Source organism: Emys orbicularis, chromosome 17 (genome assembly GCF_028017835.1).
Source record: "Emys orbicularis isolate rEmyOrb1 chromosome 17, rEmyOrb1.hap1, whole genome shotgun sequence".
Taxonomy (NCBI): Eukaryota; Metazoa; Chordata; order Testudines; family Emydidae; genus Emys; species Emys orbicularis.
This window is the reverse complement of record NC_088699.1, coordinates 25,950,230-25,972,274: the sequence shown is the minus strand read 5'-3', so window position 1 is coordinate 25,972,274 and position 22,045 is coordinate 25,950,230. Positions and strand designations below refer to the sequence as shown.

The following is a 22,045-nucleotide window of genomic DNA, read 5'->3' as shown; positions in this document are numbered from 1 at the left end:
ATCTCACTCACCTGGACAGAGTCCCCCTTGGCACCTTTGAACCTCTCCCTCTGCGAGGAAGGATCTTCCAGGGCATTTCAATTAGACACTAAAACGCTCCCCCATTTGGGCTGCCGTAGCTTGACAGCTCTTGGTCAGCAAGAACAAACCAAATAGAAACTGCGTGGACTACCAGCCCAGGAGCAGAAAGCTGCTTCCGCAGTCCAGAGGTGGTTCTCTTTCCTCCTGCCGCTAACCTGGTCACCTGGTCATCATTCCCACTCTCTGCCCTGCAGTGTAGCCATGCTGGACATCAAAGTGCCACATTACCTAGTGCTTGTCTACACAGGGAAACTTACTGGCATAATCCTAGTGCCACACACATCTATACAGTGCTTTGAAAAGGTACTCTTACTGTGGGATAAGTGTGTCCACATGGGGAGTTATATCATAGATTCATAGATTCATAGATTCTAGGACTGGAAGGGACCTTGAGAGGTCATCGAGTCCAGTCCCCTGCCCGGATGGCAGGACCAAATACTGTCTAGACCGTCCCTGATAGACATTTATCTAACCTACTCTTAAATATCTCCAGAGATGGAGATTCCACAACCTCCCTAGGCAATTTATTCCAGTGTTTAACCACCCTGACAGTTAGGAACTTTTTCCTAATGTCCAACCTAGACCTCCCTTGCTGCAGTTTAAGCCCATTGCTTCTTGTTCTATCCTTAGAGGCTAAGGTGAACAAGTTTTCTCCCTCCTCCTTATGACACCCTTTTAGATACCTGAAAACTGCTATCATGTCCCCTCTCAGTCTTCTCTTTTCCAAACTAAACAAACCCAATTCTTTCAGCCTTCCTTCATAGGTCATGTTCTCAAGACCTTTAATCATTCTTGTTGCTCTTCTCTGGACCCTTTCCAATTTCTCCACATCTTTCTTGAAATGCGGTGCCCAGAACTGGACACAATACTCCAGCTGAGGCCTAACCAGAGCAGAGTAGAGCGGAAGAATGACTTCTCGTGTCTTGCTCACAACACACCTGTTAATACATCCCAGAATCATGTTTGCTTTTTTTGCAACAGCATCACACTGTTGACTCATATTTAGCTTGTGGTCCACTATAACCCCTAGATCCCTTTCTGCCGTACTCCTTCCTAGACAGTCTCTTCCCATTCTGTATGTGTGAAACTGATTTTTTCTTCCTAAGTGGAGCACTTTGCATTTGTCTTTGTTAAACTTCATCCTGTTTAACTCAGACCATTTCTCCAATTTGTCCAGATCATTTTGAATTATGACCCTGTCCTCCAAAGCAGTTGCAATCCCTCCCAGTTTGGTATCATCTGCAAACTTAATAAGCGTACTTTCTATGCCAATATCTAAGTCGTTAATGAAGATATTGAACAGAGCCGGTCCCAAAACAGACCCCTGCGGAACCCCGCTCGTTATGCCTTTCCAGCAGGATTGGGAACCATTAATAACAACTCTCTGAGTACGGTTATCCAGCCAGTTATGCACCCACCTTATAGTAGCCCCATCTAAATTGTATTTGCCTAGTTTATCGATAAGAATATCATGCGAGACCGTATCAAATGCCTTACTAAAGTCTAGGTATACCACATCCACAGCTTCTCCCTTATCCACAAGACTCGTTATCCTATCAAAGAAAGCTATCAGATTGGTTTGACATGATTTGTTCTTTACAAATCCATGCTGGCTGTTCCCTATCACCTTACCACCTTCCAAGTGTTTGCAGATGATTTCCTTAATTACTTGCTCCATTATCTTCCCTGGCACAGAAGTTAAACTAACTGGTCTGTAGTTTCCTGGGTTGTTTTTATTTCCCTTTTTATAGATGGGCACTATATTTGCCCTTTTCCAGTCTTCTGGAATCTCTCCCATCTCCCATGATTTTCCAAAGATAATAGCTAGAGGCTCAGATACCTTCTCTATTAGCTCCTTGAGTATTCTAGGATGCATTTCATCAGGCCCTGGTGACTTGCAGGCATCTAACTTTTCTAAGTGATTTTTAACTTGTTCTTTTTTTATTTTATCTGCTAAACCTACCCCCTTCCCATTAGCATTCACTATGTTAGGTATTCCTTCAGACTTCTCGGTGAAGACCGAAACAAAGAAGTCATTAAGCATCTCTGCCATTTCCAAGTTTCCTGTTACTGTTTCTCCCTCTTCACTAAGCAGTGGGCCTACCCTGTCTTTGGTCTTCCTCTTGCTTCTAATGTATTGATAAAAAGTCTTCTTGTTTCCCTTTATTCCTGTAGCTAGTTTGAGCTCATTTTGTGCCTTTGCCTTTCTAATCTTGCCCCTGCATTCCTGTGTTGTTTGCCTATATTCATCCTTTGTAATCTGTCCTAGTTTCCATTTTTTATATGACTCCTTTTTATTTTTTAGATCATGCAAGATCTCGTGGTTAAGCCAAGGAGGTCTTTTGCCACATTTTCTATCTTTCCTAACCAGCGGAATAGCTTGCTTTTGGGCCCTTAATAGTGTCCCTTTGAAAAACTGCCAACTCTCCTCAGTTGTTTTTCCCCTCAGTCTTGATTCCCATGGGACCTTACCTATCAGCTCTCTGAGCTTACCAAAATCTATGATTTCATGATCACTTTCACCCAAGCTGCCTTCTACTTTCAAATTCTCAACGAGTTCCTCCCTATTTGTTAAAATCAAGTCTAGAACAGCTTCCCCCCTAGTAGCTTTTTCAACCTTCTGAAATAAAAAGTTGTCTGCAATGCAGTCCAAGAATTTGTTGGATAGTCTGTGCCCCGCTGTGTTATTTTCCCAACATATATCTGGATAGTTGTATTGGATATCAGTACAACTCTAGCAGTATCATTATACTGGTAAATTTCCCCATGTACACCAGTCAATAGAGTGTGAGCTCTTAGGCAGACCACCATTTTGTTCTGTGTTTGTACAGTTGTGACGTTCCCCTCTGGTGTTATCTGGACCGGTGATCTGCTGGGTCACCCCAATCCATGACTCTGGGAGCCAGCCTGACCCTGCTCTGCTGTGAGAACCCCCACTCTTGGGCTTTTCATGCACAGCCTCTAGCATGTAAGCTGCTCCTTGGATTGTGCAATCGAATGGCACTAGCCAATATCTCTGGCCCCAGACACAACCCTGGAACCTCCGTTTTGCAGTGTCCAGTTATGCGTGCTGGACGCTGCAAGCTTATTTAACAAAGAAATTGATATGCACCAGGCTTGTTATCCCAAGGGGAGTCTCTGTCACACTTCAAACCAAATGCACTGCTTCAGGTAGAATAAACTAACAATTTTATTTATTACAAAGATGGATTTTAAGTGATTATAAGTCAAAGCACAACAAGTCAGATTTGATCAAATGAAATAAAAGCAAAATGCATTCTAAGCTGATCTTAACACTTTCAGTGCCCTTACAAACTTAGATGCTTCTCACCACAGGCTGGCTGGTCGCCCTTCAGCCAGGCTCTCCCCTTTGATCAGCGCTTCAGTCTCTTGGTGGTGATGTCTGTAGATGGAGGTGGAAGAGAGAGGAAGAGCATGGCAATCGTCTCTCCCTTTTATCATGTTCTTTCTTCCCTCTTGGCTTTGCCCCCCCCCCCCCCGAGTCAGGTGAGCATTACCTTATCATAGTCCCAAACTGACCAAGGGAAGGGGGGGTGACTCACTTGAGAGTCCAACAGATCCTTTGTTGCTGCCTAGGCCAGTGTCCTTTGTTCCTGTGACGCTGGGCTGGGTTTGTCCCATACATGCCCTGATGAGGTGTGAACTGCCCCTCTGCTCTTGGAGAGTTTTTGCCTGGGCCTGTTTTAAGCCATGAGGACACATTTTCAGCCTCATAACTATATACATGAAATTACAATCTATAACATTACTATATTATTATAAGGATGAACATTGGGGTGTAGGGTGTTCCCCCGAGGTACAGAGCGTCACACATCCCCGCTTAATTTACTGCAAGAGGGTTAGTCACTGACTAGCTTGAAGGCAGTTTGTGTTATAGTTCTCTTGGCACCAGCCATCATAGACATGTCTATATTATGATATTAGGTCGATTTTATAGAAGTCGATCTTTAGTAACCGATTTTATACAGTCGATCGTGCGTGTCCCCATTAAGCCACATTAGGTCCAAGATGAGACCTGCCCTGACATTTGAGAAGCGAGTGGCGATAGCCCTGTGGAAGTTTGCAACGCCTGACTGCTACCGGTCAGTCGGTAATCAATTCGGAGTGGGCAAATCTACTGGGGGGGCTGCTGTGATCCAAGTAGCCAGGGCAATCAATACCCTTCTGCTAAGAAGGTTAGTGACTCTGGGAAATGTACAGGTCATAGTGGATGGCTTTACTGCAATGGGGTTCCCTAACTGTGGTGGAGCGATAGAATGCATATCCCTATCTTGGCACCAGACCACCTTGCCAAAGAGTACATAAACCGTACTTCTCAATGGTGTTGCAAGCACTGGTGGATCACAAGGGTCATTTCACCAACATCAACATGGGATGGTCGGGAAAGGTGCATGACGCTCGCATCTTTCGGAGCTCTGGGCTGTTCGGAAAGCTGCAAGAAGGAGCTTTCTTCCCAGACCAGAAAATTACTGTTGGGGATGTTGAAATGCCAATAGTTATCCTTGGGGACCCAGCCTACCCCTTGCTCCCATGGCTCATGAAGCCGTACACAAGCAGCCTGGACAGCAGTAAGGAGCAGTTCAACTATAGGCTGTGTTACCAGATCTGCCCGTTACTTTGGGGTATGCTCATTTATTAGGGTTACTCTTCTGGGGGGAGGGGGGGTTCTGTAATTATATCAATGTACCGCTTGTGTCACATGTGTGTTCATATGGAGATCTACTTCTCCCTTATGCAAGTCCCCTCCCAATGGAGCTATCCTGGAGGACCTAGGTTCCCTAGGGCTGGGTTACTCCAGCCCCAGAACCAGATGAACACCCACACACCCACAATACATTAACAGAGCAAGTCTGAGCGGACCGGGTCAATCAGCACTTTCAAGCTGACCCCTTATATGTCCCTGGACTCAATTGGCTGGATGAAGCAGCACTTTCAAGCTGCCCCCCCTTATGTGCCCCTGGGCTCAATGGACTGGGTCAAGCAGCACTTTCAAACTGCCACCCTTGTGTGTCCCAGATTCAGCATGTCCCTATCCCCACTCTCACATCACAATTGAACTGGTAGTAACCTATTTGACGAGCAAACCCCACAGTATTTTGGGCACTGCTGGGATCTTTAGCTTAGGTAAAAGAAGCGTTGCTGTAGAGTAAATGGGGGAAGCTAAAAACACAAAACAGTAAAGTTCAGCAAGAGAGAGAGGAGCAACCAGCTTAACCTTGCAAGTTATTTATTGAATAATAGTGATAACTACACAAGGAGCCTAAACCAACATAACATACATCATTAAAGGTTAATGCCTAAGGTAGAAAGGAAAACAGAGAGAAAGAGGCGGGATCTCACCCACTCCATGAAGCTTGAACTGGTCAGAGTTCCCAGGTGATGGTGGTAGCTCAGGGTCTGGTGCTTTTCCTGTGTACCTGGCTAGTGCATCGGAGTTGAAAGTGCTGTCCAGAGCAGTCACATTGGAGCACTCTGGGATAGCTCCCGGAGGCCAATACCATCGAATTGCACAGCGCTGTGTCTACACTACCCCAAATTAGACCCAGGAAGGTCGGTTTTAGCGCTACTCCCCTTGTCAGGGAGGAGTACAGTGGTCGATCTTAAGGCCCCTTTAGGTCGGCGGAACGGGGTTGGTTGTGTAGACGCATTCATTATAAAATCGACCTAACGTGGCTAAATTCGACCTAACCTTGTAGTGTAGATCAGGCCTCAGTTTCCCTATTCCCACACAGCAAACCAGGTTTGTTATGGTTTCTCTGCTGTGATCAGCTTTTAAAATCTGTTTACAGGTATTAACTGAGAACTAGTGTTACCATAAGGTTTGACATCAGTAACAAAATTCTTATCCCAAAATGTAACATTAATACCAATTTTTTTATCACAGATGGGTGTTTACAAGTATCGTTATGATACCGTGCCCTCTGTTCAGATAGTGTCGTTTGAGGTTAGTTTGTTCATTACCCATGGTGTCCTTTGACTCTCTCCCATGTAATTAGTCACTGGCTTTTCTTTCCCTCCAGAGTTCCCCTCTGTGTAGGATTTAATCATGTTTCTGGAATTTTGGTATCTCAGGGTCTGGCAAGATAAGGCTCCAGGGGGATCCTGCACATTGGCTGGCCCTTTGGGGAGCGGTTTCCGAACCCCAGGACTGTACATATGCAGAAAATCCAGCTCCCTTTTTGGGATTACCAGGTGTTTCCCCCTCCCAGCACCAAGTCCTTCCTTGCCCCCGTTTCCTAGAGAACTATGATCTGTGCTCTCTGGGCTAGGTGTGTTTACCCGCTGATCAGATGCACCTTTTCCCAGCAGCTTTCCCATAACTGCTCCCTGTCTCTCACCAGCCTGGGGGAGAACACCCTCCTCTCTGTCAGCTGGGTTATTTGCATTCTCACAAACTACCACCTGGCAATTTCCTGGTCCCAACTCCTCTGTTATCACAGGGGTTGGAGCTGCATCTTGATTTAAAGAGACACAGTTACTTTCCAAAAACTTTTCAGCCATAAGGACACATTTTCAGCCTCATAACCATATACATGAAATTACAAGCTGTAACATTACTATAACATTATTGTAACAACAATTGCTATACCATCATTATAACAACAATGCTCAGTGCATCATGAGCCTTCCTAAGACACCCAACATGACAAACTGTGCATTAGATACCACACAATCATATTATAAGGATGAACATGGGGGTGTAGGGTGTTTTCCCGAGGTACAGAGCATCACAGCAGTGCCTGGAACAGATTGGTGCCTCTAAGCCAGCGGTTCTCAAACTGTGGGTCAGGACCCCAAAGCTGGTCGCAACCCTCTTTTAATCGGGTTGCCAGGGCTGGCTTAGACTTGCTGGGGTCTGGAGCCAAAGCTGAAGTTGAAGCCCTACCACCCAGAGCCGAAGCCACAGCCCAAGGGCTTCTCCTGGGTGGCAGGGCTCAGATTACAGGCCTCGCACTTGGGCTTTGGCTTTGCCCCCCCCCCCCACCTCGGAGCAGCGGGGCTCAGGCGGGCTCAAGCTTCAGTCCCCATTCCTGGGGTCATGTAGTAATTTTTGTTGTCAGAAGGAGGTCGCAGTGCAATGAAGTTTGAGAATCCCTGCTCTAGGCATTACTGCCGCACAAATAACAGTCATAGAAATGCAGGGCTGGAGGGGACCTTGCAAGGTCATCTAGCCCAGCTCCTTCCGCTGAGGCAGAACCATGTCGATTCACAGATCCCAATGCCAGAAGGGACCATTGTGACACTCTAGTCTGACCCCTGTATCACACCAGCTGGACAGACTGGAAGAGAAGAGTGAGGGGGATTTGATAGCAGCCTTCAGCTACCTGAGGGGGGGTTCCAAAGAGGATGGAGCTTGGCTTTTCTCAGTGGTGGTAGATGACAGAACAAGGAACAATGGTCTCAAGTTGCAGTGGGGGAGGTCTAGGTTGGATATTAGGAAACACTATTTCACTAGGAGGGTGGTGAAGCACTGGAATGGGGTACCTAGGGAGGTGGTGGAATCTCTTCCTTAGAGGTTTTTAAGGCCCGGCTTGATAAAGCCCTGGCTGGGATAATTTAGTTGGGGTTGGTCCTGCTTTGAGAAGGGGGTTGGACTAGATGACCTCCTGAGGTCTCTTCCAACCCTAATCTTCTGTGATTCTATGGCACCTGCCCCAACATGATTCCTATACCAGAGCTTTAGAAAAACACCCAATCTTGAGTTTAAAATTGCCAGTGATGGAGAATCCACCACGACACTTGGTAAATTGTTCCAAGAGTTAATTACTCTCACTGTTAACAGTACACGCCTTATTTCCAGTGTGAATTTGTCTAGCTTCAACTTCCAGCCATTGGATCACGTTAGACCTTTTTCTGCTAGATTAAAGAGCCCATTATTAAATATTTGTCCCCCATGTGAATACTTATAGACTGCGATCAGGTCATCCCTTAACCTTCTCTTTCCTAAACTAAGTAGTTTGAGCTCCTTGACTTGGTCACTGTAAAGCAGGTTTTCTAATCCTTCAGTCATTCTCATGGGTCTTATCTGGACCCTCTCCAATTTATCAACATCCTTCTTGAACTGTGGGCACCAGAACTAGACACACTATCTGGCACTGGTGCGACCAGCACTGGAATACAAGGAGAAATCACCTCTCTACTCTGATTGGAGATTCCCCTATTCATGCCTCCCAGGGTCGCATTAGCTCTTTTGCCCACAGCATTGCAGTGGGAGCTCCTGTTCAGCTGATTATCTACCACGACCCCCAAGTCTTTTTCAGAGTCTCTGTTTCCCAGGAGAGAGTCCCCCATTGTGTCAGTATGGCCTGCATTCTTTGCTCCTAGATGTGTACATTTCCATTTAGCCGTATTAAAACACATATTGTTTGCTTGTGCCCAGTTTACCAAGCAATCCAGATTGCTCTGTATGAGTGACCTGTCCTCTTATTCATTTACCACTCCTCCAATTTTTGTGTCGTCTGCAAACTTTATCAGTGATGATTTTATGTTTTCTTCTAGCTCATTGATAAAAATGTTAAATAGCCTAGGGCCAAGAACTGATTCCTGCAGGCTCCCACTGGAAACAGCCCTGCTTGATGACAATTCCCCCTTTACAATTACATTTGAGACATTTGAGTCAGTTAGCCAGCTTTTAATCCATTCAGTTTGTGCCATGGTCATTTTATATCATTCTTGCTTTTTAATCAAAATGTTGTGCAGTACTTAGTTAAACATCTTGTAGAAGTCAAAGTAGATTATATCAACAGTTACCTTTGTTAACCAAATTTATAATCTCATCAAAAAAGATATCCAGTTAGTTTGAGAGGATCTGTTTTCATGAGCCCATGTGGATTTGAAATAATTATATCACCCTCCTTTAATTCTTTATTAATTGAGTCATGTATCAGCCACTCCATTATCTTATCCAGGATTGATGTCAGGCTGACAGGCCTATAATTACCCAGGTCATCCCATGTGCCCTTTTTTAAAATTTTCACATTAGCTTTCTTCCAGTCTTTTGGAACTTCCCCAGTGCTCCAAGACTCATTAAAAATCAGTGTTAATGGTCCAAGCTTCTCAGCCAGCTCTTTTAAAACTCTTGGATCCAAGTTATGTGGACCTGCTGATTTTAAAATGTCTGACTTTAGTAGCTTCTGTTTAACATCTTCCAGAGATACTAGTGGAATGGAAAGAGTGTTATCATTATATAATTTTACTTTTCACCTGAATACAGAACATAAGTATTTATTTAACATCTCTGTCTTTCTGCATTATTATTGATAATTCTACGATGTCCATCTATTAATGGACCAATACCATTGTCAGAATTCTTTTTTTCTAATATATTTAAAAACTTGCTTCTTAATGTCCTTAACTCTGGTAGCCATAGAGTTCTCATTGTATCTCTTTGCTTCCCTTATCGATTTTCTACAATTCCTAACTTCTGATTTACATTCATTACTATCAACTTCCCCTTTCTTTCTTTTGTTTGTTTATATATAAAATGTTTATAGCTGCCCTCTAAACCACATAGACTTTTAACCAGCACAGTCTCCTTCCTCAATTGTGGGATTGTGGGTTTGGGGGCTTATAGTAAGATGTTATTAAACAATTCCCAGTTACCATAGTCATTTTTCTGATTAAATTCTTCCTCCCAGCTGGCTTGGCTCATAATTGTTTTCAGTTTTGTGAAATTGGGGCTATTAAAGAACCAAGTATATATATATATATATACTTTACTGGTCTGGACTTTAATCTGTTTGCACATTATGAATGGGATCAAGTCATGATCACTTGTACCTGAGCTACCATTAATTTTTAGTTCTGTGATTAGTTCTTCTTTATCCGAAAGGACAAAGTCTAATACAAAACTCCCCTGTGTTGGATGCAACACATTTTGAGTTTGGAAATTGTGATCTCTAATGTTTAGAAATTCCAAGGATGTTTTAATGCTGGCAGCAGGGGTGAAAGTAAGCCAGTATGGGCCGGCACGGTGTACTGGTAAAAAGTGTACCTCTGGTACCGGCCCGTTCTCAGCTGACGTTAAAGTGCTGCTGCGGCAAAGGACCCTGCTTAAAGCCGGCAGTGCTTTAATGTCATTGCCCCTTTTGCCCCTCCCCCCCGGGCCACTGACAGGTGGCGGGGGGGCAAAAGGAGCAGCTGCCCCAGGGCCATGATTTAAAAGGCCTGGGGCTCTGGCTGCCGCTGCTGCTACCGGCCCCGCCCCTTCCGCCTAAAGCCCCACCCCAGTCGGCCCCTGTACTGGTAACTGCTTAATGTTACTTTTACCCATGGCTGGCAGCATGAGACCTCCAGCATGTGTCACTCAGATTGAAGTCCCGCCTGATCATTCAACTATTTTTCCTACATGTTATACATAGGTGTGTAAGGAGATGGTCATTCTGTTCCTATGTGTGATTTGGTGGTCTGTAGCAGACACCACCTAATACCCTGCATTGTGCTTTATCTGTTAGGACATTGCTCCATAAGCATTCCAGATCATTTTCTTCTGAGTTATCAGTGACTCAAAAACGGGTAATGCCATTTTTGACAGAGTGCCACTCGCCCTCCCCTTTTGCCCACTCGATCCTTCATGTCTAGGCTATGGCCATTGATTTTAACATTCCAGTTATGTGAATCATCCTATCAGGTTTCAGTAATACCAAGTAGAACAAACTTATGCTCATAAACGTGTTTGTTACCCAGGCTCCTAGCATTGGTGTGTAGGCAAATCAAGAATTCCTTCTCTTCACGTCCTTTGGTTCCTTGATTAATTTTGTTCTCAACATCTCGATTTTGTGCTGGGTGCTTATATTGTCCCTCTTTTTACTCTTCCCTTTTGCTATTTTGCTATTAGTTTAGCGCCCTCCCAACTCCTCTGACCAGTAAACTTAGACCATCCCTGACAGGTGTTTAGCCACCTCCAATGATGGGGATTCCGCATTCTCCCTTCAAAGCCTATTCCATAATTTAAATACCCGTGTAGTTAGAAAGTTTTCCTAATATCTAACCTACATATCCCTTGCTGCCAATTAAGCCCATTACTTCTTGTCCAACTTTCAGTGGACATGGAGAACAATTGATCACCATCCTTTAGAACAGCCTTTAATATATTTGAAGGTTGTTGTCATATCCCCCCTCCATCTCCTTTTCTCAGGAATAAACATGCCCAGTTTTTTAACCTTTCCTCACAGGTCAGGTTTTCCAAAGCTCTTAGCATTTTTGTTGCTTGGCCCCAGAACTGCACATAGTACTCCAGCTGAAGCCTCGCCAGTGCCAAATTGAGTCCTATAATGTAATAACAATTGTGGTTGTGCCTAGAGACATTCTAATTATTAAAATATAATAATTATTATTAAGTGAGTGGGGCTGATCCTTACAGCCTGGTTTCTGTGTTCTCCCCAGTTAAACAGAAAGGATAGTCTTGTGTGTAATAACATAAAGGAGTCGGGTGCTCTGAATTCTATTCACTTCCCTCGTCTTTGAGCAAGTCACTGATGTGCTCGGTGCATCAATTTGTTCATCTGTAAAAGGAGGCGAATATTCCCGGCCTCACAGAAGTGCTGATGTTTAATCACATCTATGGAGCACTGTGAGAGGCTTGGATGGAAGGCTCTAGAGGAATACAGAGAATTATTATTGGTGCCTTAATGCTCAGCAAAGCCTGCTCTCCTAGGTGGAGTGTGCATGACTGAGGTGAGTTGCATTGTCCATATCCTTGGAACTGACGCTGCTGGTTCCTGGAGGGGACGCTGAGTGATATGTGCTCGTTACATGGAGGTAATTTGGAGAAGCTGGGTTGCTGATGGAAGGGAAATGATTTGCCTTCCCCTATTAGTATTTTTGTTTGCAACTGTAAGTCTTTTGTTCCTTCCAGTGCTGAAAAAGGAGAGTTGTGTTAAGCTGTCATTCTGCTGACAGACCAGCCAGAAACATTCATGAGAAGTGGGCCTGTGAATGCGTTGAGATGTGGTGCCATTTCAGTCCCTATATTTCTGCCATAGGCAGTGAGTTCTGGGGAGCAGGTGGGTGTGCAGTCTGGTAATTAGCAGAGCAGTGCCTTTGAAGGCTGCAGGCTTCAGGGCCAGAGAAGAGGCTGGCTGCTGCAGAGAGGCCTTAGGGCTTTGACTGAGAAGGGCGAACCATTTTATAGTGGCCTGTGGAGAATTGGCCAAGTCAGGCCAGATCCTGCAAGGGTGCTGGGCATGGAGATGTGGGCGCTTGGCTGTGTTTGTGTAGCTGAAGCCTGGGGCAGTGCCACTGCTCTCACACGCCTGGCCTGGAGCGCTGAACAGCATCTCTCTCTTGCTGTGTTCCCTGCTAGCCTGCCGCAGTTCGGGTCTCAGGTGACTGCTCGTTTCCCTTCTCCCTGCTGGTTGGGAAGGAGCTGGGGAGACGCCTGCCTGCTGATCGGGCCCCTGCTGAAGTGACAAAAGCCAAGTGATTGAGTTCTGTGAGAGTCTAGTGCTGCTAGGCTGACCAGACAGCAAGTGTGAAAAATCGGGACAGGGGGTGGGGGTAATAGGAGCCTATATAAGAAAAAGACCCAAAAATCGGGACTGTCCCTATAAAATCGGGACATCTGGTCACCCTAATTGCTGAGCAGCAGACAGGCAGTGCCTGCAGGGCACTTGGGAACAGCCCGGCTAACCCTAGCATAGCTGACAGCAAGGCTCAGTGGCTGGGTGAAAGCCTTGGCACAGGCATGCGGGAAGCCCAGGTACATTTCTGGTCCCATGGGTCTCGCTCTCAGCCTGGCAGAGGCTCCACGGAGAAGGGAGCTCCTGGCCTGCTCTGCAGTGTGACCCCTCTGATCTCCTTCCCTAGGCGAGGGGAGGAGTGCTGCAGGGGCTGGATGCTCAAGCCCAGTGGGAGGCAGGTGCAGATTGAGTCCTGTCCAGTGACGGGGGGGGCGGGCTGGGGGCAGATTCACTCAGTGTCTCCAATGCATCCATCTTTCTTCTCTCCTTTCTCCCTCTAGAAACAAAGGAGGAGCTCGAAGAATTAATGTCTGACATCAAAAAGACAGCAAACAAAGTGCGCTCCAAGTTAAAGAGTGAGTATTAGTCCGCAACGACACAAGGGAACCAGCCCCTGGCTGCTGCTCGCCTGTCCCTCCGCTGCCTGAAGGGTCCCTGCTGGACTCAGCGCCTGTTCCCAGGACTGCACCAGCACTGCTGCAGCTGTCCACAGGCCCCACACCGAGTGGGTGAGCCTACAGACTTGGTTAGCTCTGCTGTTGCCCCTCGGGTCACTGCTCACTGGCTTTCAGGAGACATGGGAAATGGGCTTCTGGTGACTGTGTGTGAGGCTTGTGTGTTTCACTCTCCGGAGTTTTGTTCCATGTTCGTCTCCGTGCTGCGTAGCTCTGACCTCCCTCAGCACTGCACTCTGAATCATAGAATCAGAAGGGACTCAGGAGGTATCTAGTCCAGCCCCCTGCTCAAAGCAGGACCAATTCCCAACTAAATCATCCCAGCCAGGGCTGTGTCAAGCCGGGCCTTAAAAACCTCCAAGGATGGAGATTCCACCACCTCCCTAGGTAACGCATTCCAGTGCTTCACCACCCTCCTAGTGAAATAGTGTTTCCTAATATCCAACCTAAACCTCCCCCACTGCAACTTGAGACCATTGCTCCTTGTTCTGTCATCTGCTACCACTGAGAACAGCCGAGCTCCATCCTCTTTGGAACCCCCCTTCAGGTAGTTGAAAGCAGCTATCAAATCCCCCCTCGTTCTTCTCTTCTGCAGACTAAACAATCCCAGTTCCCTCAGACTCTCCTCATAAGTCATGTGCTCCAGCCCCCTAATCATTTTTGTTGCCCATTTTTGAGTCTGTACAATGGAGCTATGCTCCAGCCCAGCTGGTTGTCATTCTGCCTCTGCCTGGGCCGTTGTTAACCCCGGGCCTGTCCTCAGGCTGCAAAAGCGGGTTAGAGGACTAGAGAGAGTATTTTACGAGGGGAGATTAAAAGCTAAAGATGGCTAATGGTTGACAGAGGTAATCCGAGAAAGGTGCAACCACGCAAAGAGGCAGGAAGCCCTAATGTCTCCTCTCAGAGACACTCAAAAGGGTAAAGGATCTCCTGCAAGGTCTTTACCCTTGGCGCTGACAGCGCCGAGAGCAGGCAACTCTGATCGCCCCAACACCTCAGTGGCAAATCACGTGGGGCGCAAAAGCAGGGACCCAACTTCCCGCAGCGGGAAGCTTTCCTCGGCACCGGTCCCACCAGCACCGATGATGGACCTGGTGCTGGCAGCGCGTTCCGCCCCGGTGCCGACAAGAACGTCGGTATCGAGCCTGCCCGCCACCCCCGCCGGACAGGGCCGGCTCTAGGGTTTTTGCCGCCCCAAGCGGCAAAAAAAAAAAAAAAAAAGCCGCGATCGCAATTATCTGTGGCAGCAATTCGGTGGAAGGTCCTTCGCTCCAAGTGGGAGTGAGGGACCGTCCGCCGAATTGCCGCCGAATAGCTGGACGTGCCGCCCCTCTCCAGAGTGGCCGCCCCAAGCACCTGCTTGGCAAGCTGGTGCCTGGAGCCGGCCCTGCCGCCGGAGCAGATTCAGACCCCCTGCGGGGCTCTTACAAACGTCTTGTGGCTCCTACTAAAGCCAATCAAAATTCACTCTGGGCTGCCGCTCATACTCCACGCTCCGCAACACACCAGCCTAGGGAGCAGCAACAATTTCTGCACTAGCAGGATATCTCTGTGGCCCCTGAGCCTGACTCTCCGCTCCTAGACACAGAGCGCTCACTGTTTGAACAGCAGCTCTCGCCACCTGACCTGGCTACTTTCACTGACAGCGAGAACAACATACAGCAGCTGGCAGAGTTCTCCCCACCTGAGTCTCCCCCTTACATATCCCAAGACATGGCGCATCATAGGAACTAGCCTCAGTTTCCCTACTTTGTCCCCCAATGGCCGGGACCCAACTTTTCCTATCCAGTGCCCTGGCCTCAGTGGTACCCGTGGTCGGCTCCTGCCACCGCTCCTCTTTGCACCCCTTGTACCAGACCGCAAGCTCGTCCTACGCCTATATCCCCAGCTCCATCAACATCTAGAGCTCCTGAACCCCCTCTTGAAGAGGTGGACTATGAACCCTTCCCGGATTTTCCGGCTCCTGCCTCGCCATCAGCCACAGAGGACGCCCTCATGCCTCCACCTCCACAAAACGTGGACGACTTTAAGCAATTCCAGGAACTTTTCAAAAGAGTGGCACTCAGCCAGGACATCCCTTTGGAAGAAGTCCAGGAGACACAACGTAGACTCCTCAAAATCCTCCAACCCTCTGCATCCTCAAAGATTGCACTACCCATAAACGAAGCCCTCCTAGAACCAGCTGATACTCTCTGGCAGACCCCTGCCTCCATCCCACCAACATGCAAGAAAGCTGAATGTAAATACTACGTGCCTGCGAAGGATGTTGATTTCTTATTTTCCCACCCATAACCCAATTCTCTTGTGGTGGATGCAGCGATGCACAGAACAAAGCAGCCACACTACCAGCCCACTCCGCAAGACAAGGACCTCAAACGCCTTGACCTTCTGGACCGCAAGGTTTATACCTCTTCCACTCTACAATTTAGGATTGCAAATTATTCCGCCCTCCTCGCAAGCTATGACTATGACAACTACAACAAACTCTTTGATTTTGCCTCCCATATCCCAGAGGACAGGAAAGCGGACTTTAAGTCAGTCCTCGTCGAAGGTCAGTTGGTGTCTAGGATGGCACTACAGGTGTCCATGGACATGGCAGATACAGCAGCCCACACCACTGCCACTGCGGTGGTGATGCACCGGTCTTCCTGGCTGTCTGCATCCGGTATCCCCAAAAATTTGCAGACCAAAGTGGAGGCTCTCCCCTTTGACAAAGATAAACTCTTTTCCAAAAAAACCGATGAAGTCCTTCACACTCTGAAAGAATCCAGGGCCACTTTACACACATTGGGCATATACCCATCCATCCCTCGGAGACAGCAGTATCAACCTTATCAGAGGCCCTGCGCACAACAATATCACCGACCCCAGTCCAGACCGTATGACACTGGGAGAAACCGCAACAGACCTCCTAGGTGCAGGCAAAACCAGGCACAACCAACTACTTCCCACCCATCGGGAAACAAATAACAATTTTGAGGTGCTGGTCGGGGCTCTGCGCGACCACCCCTTGACTCTGCCGCCTATTTGCCCATTTGGCCACCACCTCCAGGCTTTCCACCATGTCTGGCAACAGATCACGCAGGACTGCTAAGTCCTGGAAATAGTTCAGTCAGGTTACTCCATCCCTTTCCTATCTTCCCCGCCCACCCTTCCCCCTTCCTCTTCAGAGACCCCTCTCACGAGCGTCTCCTCCGTGCAGAGGTGGCTCATCTTCTCCACCTAGGTACAGTGGAACCTGTACCGACGCAACATCCCACTACTTTCTGACCCAAAAGAAAGGTGGGGGATGGAGACCTATATTAGACCTACGCTGACTGAACAAGTTTGTATGTGTACAAAAATTCAAGATGGTTACAGTGAATCATAGAGTATCAGACAGATTTTTACCCCAGTTCCCTAAATGCCCCCCTCAAGGATTGAACTCATAACCCTGGGTTTAGCAGGCCAATGCTCAAACCACTGAGCTATCCCTCCTCCCCACTGGGTACAATCATACCTGCACTGGAACAAGGGGACTGGTTCACAGCCCTCGACCTACAAGACCCCTATTTCCATATATCCATTCATCCAGCACACAGACGCTTCCTGCGATTCACACTTGGACAAGACCATTTTCAATACAGAGTACTTCCATTCGGTCTCTCCACAGCACCGAGGGTATTCTCCAAGATCCTGGCTGTACGTGTAGCCCACCTCCGCAAACACAGGATTATACTTTTCCCCTACTTAGATGACTGCCTTATCAAAGCCAGCTCCTACGACGAGACGTTAAAAGCGACAGACTCTACCATCTCCCTCTTACACAGTCTAGGCTTGCAAATAAATTTCCAAAAATCCACCCTGATACCTATACAGCAGATAGAGTTCATTGGAGCTCCCTTGGACTCAATTTGAACCAAAGCCTTGCTTCCACACAACAGATTCCTCACTATTACTCATCTCATACACACAATCTCTGTTCGCCCCAGAATACAGGCATGGACCTGCCTACAGCTTCTTGGTCACATGGCAGCCAACACCTTCGTGGTCAAATACACCAGGCTGCACATGAGATTCCTTCAGGGTTGGCTCAACTCCAACTACAAACCAGCAGACACAGTTTCTGCATAACACTGACTCCACCACCAAACGTATTGGCTTCCCTACATTTGTGGACAAAACCAGAGAACCTATGCATGGGTGTTCCCTTCCACACCCCAGTACTCATGTTCACCACAGACGCTTCCCCGATAGGTTGGGGAGCGCACCTAGGCGACCACAAGGTACAGGGCTGCTGATCCCTATCTGCACATCAATCTTCTAGAGCTCAGAGCCGTCAGGTACGCTTGCCTTCACTATCTTCCTACCATAAAGAACAAGTCCATCCGAGTTCTGACAGACAATATAGCATGTATGTTTTACATCAACAGGTAGGGAGGAGCACGATCTCACTCCCTATGCACAGAAGCCACCTGACTATGGAATTGGTGCATACAATATCACATAGAAATCACCGCTTTCTACCTGCCTGGGTGTCACAACACTATCGCTGACACACTCAGCAGACACTTCTCCAAGGAACACGAATGGGAATTACATCCCACGATACTCCGACAGCTTTTCTCCCACTGGGGTTCTCCGTCGATAGACCTGTTTGCTACTCCTCAGAACCGCAAATGCCATCTATTTTGCTCCAAAGTGGGACACAGGAACGCATCTCTAGGGGATGTGTTCCTCATTCCTTGGAACAGCTCCCTCATGTACGCTTTTCCACCGATTCCACTGATACACAGGGTTCTACGCAAGATCATGGAGGACAAGGCCCGGATCATACTTATTGCCCCAGCTTGGCCCAGACAGACATGGTATCCTTACCTGCTACGCATGTCCATCCGTCCTCCAAGGACTCTCCCTGACAGACCAGATCTCCTGTCCCAGAACTGCAGTCAGCTTCTTCATGTGCAGCTCCGGAAACTCCATCTGACGGCGTGGTTCATTCATGGTTTCAATCCCACGAATTAGCCTGCTCGGAACAGGTCCAATATGTCCTCCTGCACAGCAGAAGGGACTCTACTCGTAAGACTTACCTGCAAAAGTGGAAACGCGTCTCCCTCGGTGCTTCCACAGACGCCTGACACCCCAGACTGCAACCCTCCCTCACATCTTAGACCATCTTTACGCACTAAAACAGAATGGGCTTTCACTCAGTTCTATCAGAGTACACCTCGCAGCCCTTACTACCTTCCATGACACTCTGGATGGCTATTCACTTTTTGCCCACCCTACCATGAAACGCTTCCTCATGGGCCTGCAAAATCTCTACCCTGAGATTCATTCACCAGTAGCCTCCTGAAATCTTAACCTAGTTCTCCGCGAAAACTCCTTTCAAGCCCCTGGCTACCTCATCCCTGCGCCGCATGTCCATGAAAGTGGCCTTCTTGGTTGCCATAACGTCAACAAGAAGGGTTGGTGAAATAAGTGCCCTGATGGCCTACCCTCCCTACACCATTTTCTCTAAAGGCAAGGTTACAATGCGACCCCACCCCAAATTCCTCCCCAAGGTGGTGTCTCCCTTCCACCTTAACCAGCCAATACACTTACCTGTATTCCATCCCAAGCCTCACATGACTCCACAAGAAGCGGCATTACATACTCTTGATGTCCGATGGGCCCTTGCATTTTATCTTGACAGAACTAAATCATTTTGTAAATCCCCTAGGCTATTTGTTTCTACTACCGAGAGATCAAAGGGTGATGCTATCTCTAAGCAAAAACTCTCCAAGTGGATCTCGGACTGCATCAGATCCTGCTATCAGACCCAGAATGTTCAACCACCAGAGAGTGTTAGAACTCACTCTACTTGGGTGATGTCAACATCCGTTGCCTTCCTCCACAACGTACTGTGATGGGGCAAGGCCAGATGGCTACAGTAAAGTAGTGAGGAACAGGTATGTTAGCCCCAGGCTAAACAAATCCCTGGTACCATGGTAACCAAGTGGCAGTTGCTCCAGGTTAGTCAAGACACCTGGGGCCAATTAAGATCCTTCTAGAAGGCAGGAGAGACAGCTAGATTGATTGGGACACCTGAAGCCAGGTAAGGACTGGCTGGAACTAGTTAAAAGCCTCTCAGTTAGTCAGTGCGGGGTGGGTGTCAGGAGCTATAGGAGAGAGCTGTGCTGTTGGAGGAACGAAGTAGTACGAATCCATATCAGGTGCAAGGAAGGAGGCCCTGAGGTAATTGTGAAGAAGATATTGAGTGGGGGCTGCTGTGGGGAAGTAGCCCAGGGAATTGTACATGCCCTATTTCCAAAAAGTCAGCTTTCATAGCTGCTAAGTTTAGGGTCCCTGGGCTGGAGCCTGGAGTAGAGGGCGGGCCCGGGCTCCCCCCTCCCCTCCCTGATTAATCACTGATACTGGGAGACAACAGAGACTGTGTGAGGGAGGGTTGTTTCTCCTCACCTCCCTTGCTGGCTTATGATGAAAATGGCTCAGTAGACTGTGACCTTTGCCTCTAGAGAGAGAAGGGCTACGTGGAGGGTCACAGTGAGCCTCTGAGGCTAGCAAAAATCCATCAGGAAACGCAGGACTCACGGAGTCAAGGACAGAACTTTGTCACAGTACCTATTACAGACATATGCAAGGCGGCCACGTGGACATCTGACCACACATTTGCCAAACATGATGCTATCACACGGGATACCACGGCAGACACCATAGTCGGCCATACGGTACTGTCTACCGTTGTCCCTCATGCAACTCCAAAATCCCACCAACCATAGTGGGTACTGCTTCACATTCACCTGGAGTGGAGCACCCACAGGGATAGCACTTGAAGAAGAAGAGAAAGTTACAGTAACTGAGGTTCTTCAAGATGTGTGTCCCTGTGGGTGCTCCACTACCCATCCTCCTCCCCTCTACTTCGGTGTACTAATCAGACAACTCTACAGTAGAGAAGGAACTGAGAGGGGTGCGGGACACGCGTGCTCCAGCAGACCCTAACGACGCCGCGAGACAGCAGCTGAGCGCGTGCATCCCGACCAGGCACTGCTACCGAATATCTCCGATCAACGGCGCCAGGACGCACCGTCACCTGCAGTGGAGCACCCACAGGGACACACATCTCGAAGAACCTGTTATTGCAAGGTGAATAACTTTCTCTTCTACCTTGTCCTGGGTTCACATCACCCGAACAGAAATGGACTCATCTTCACTAGGTTCCCCATCAGCTGCACAGGCTGCGTCTTCAGTGTCCAGCATGATAATCAGAATCTTCCAGACACAGATTTCTCCCCTCCTGTGTCCATCAGATTGAGATAAGGTGCCTGTTGAGAAAACATGGGGCTCTGGAGGGGAGGACAGGAGTGCGGGGAGAGAGCAGACATAGAGTCAAGGAAGGTAAACTTATTTCATCAGCGTGCTCCATTTTGTTAGCATCTTCCTGCCTCAGGGAAACACAGAAGGGGAATGGAGTGAGCTTGATTGACAGCTTCCATTACCAGAAGAATCAGTCTTTGTAACAACTAGGGAGTGAGGACAATGAAACCATCGACCTGAGGGTGACGTTATGGCGTGCTGGGGTGCTCTGAGTAGGAGAGAAAACATTTGAGCCAAAGAGCATGGAACCCCCAGGAGCCCATGAGACGTGTTCAGCCATGGCTGCACTGCCTCTCCAGCCAGGATTCGGGCAACCCCAGTGTCTGGAGACTGCAGCCCACCCACAGTTTAGCTGCAGTGGATATAGGGCCTTATATGGGATTGGGCTTGCTTTGGTCAGTGAGCGCAGCACCCAGTTGCAGACTGCTTGTCCTTTGGGGGTGAACACAGCCCTCTTGTTGTGCTTAATGGAAGAATTGGCTGCATCCTGTAGGATTAGGAAGGCAGTTACATTGCCTCTTCCAGGAACCATTGTATCTGTATTCCGTAGATTTCAAGAGAGATGCATAATCCTGAAGAAGGAATGAAACATGGCTGGCCTGTAGAATGCCCTTCCCCAGCTCTTTGGCCCAGTAACATCTGTAACTAGCATGTTTTGATCTGGCAGTGAAAAAAGCACATCCCTGTTTTTCATCTGAGTGTAGAGTCACATTTCTCATCCTTCCTCTCTGCAGCAGGCAGAGCAGCCCTTCCCCCACATGGCTAAGCAGTGCTAGACCCTCCCTGGCTCTCTGCTTGATGGAGACTGATACAGTTGCTCCTCTCAGTACAGTAATGCATGTCCTTTGGGGCAGGTGAAGAATTAATCTCACTTGGCTGCAGTACCAGGCATAGTTAAAAAGGCAAATCTCTTTTTTGCTGCTGCTGAATAACACAAAGATTGGGGGTTGGTAAATAACAAAGAGGACAGGCCAGTACAGGACAGGATACACAGCAATCTGGATCACTTGGTAGACTGCGCACAAGCAAACAATGTGCCTTTTAATACAGCTAAATGTAAATGTATACCTATAGGAACAAAGAATGTCAGCCATATTACAGGGTGCGGGGCTCTATCCTGGGAAGCAGGGACTCTGAAAAGGACTTGGGAGTCATGCTGGATAATCAGCTGAACATCAGCTCTCAGTGCTACGCTGTGGCCAAAAGAGCTAATACGATCCTGGGATGCATAAACGGGGGAATCTCAAGTAGGAGCAGAAAGGTGATTGTACCTCTGTAGTCGGCACTGGCATGACCACTGCTCAGATACTGTGTCCAGTTCTGGTGTCCACAATTCAAGAAGGATGTTGATAAATTAGAGAGGTTTGAGAGAAGAGCCACAAGAATGATTAAAGGATTAGAAAACCTGCCTTATATTGAGAAACTCCAGGAGCTCAATCTATTTAGCTTAAC

At 47.8% G+C, this 22,045-nt stretch overlaps 1 protein-coding gene across 1 annotated transcript in view; it reads left to right on the top strand.

The window, feature by feature from the left end:
* Positions 1–22,045, top strand: part of STX1A (syntaxin 1A) — a 296,907-nt gene that overhangs the window by 191,022 nt on the left and 83,840 nt on the right. The window contains exon 4 of the mRNA XM_065418475.1: positions 13,064–13,138. Within this exon, the coding sequence (XP_065274547.1) occupies positions 13,064–13,138 (75 nt within the window). The remainder of the gene's footprint in view (positions 1–13,063; positions 13,139–22,045) is intronic.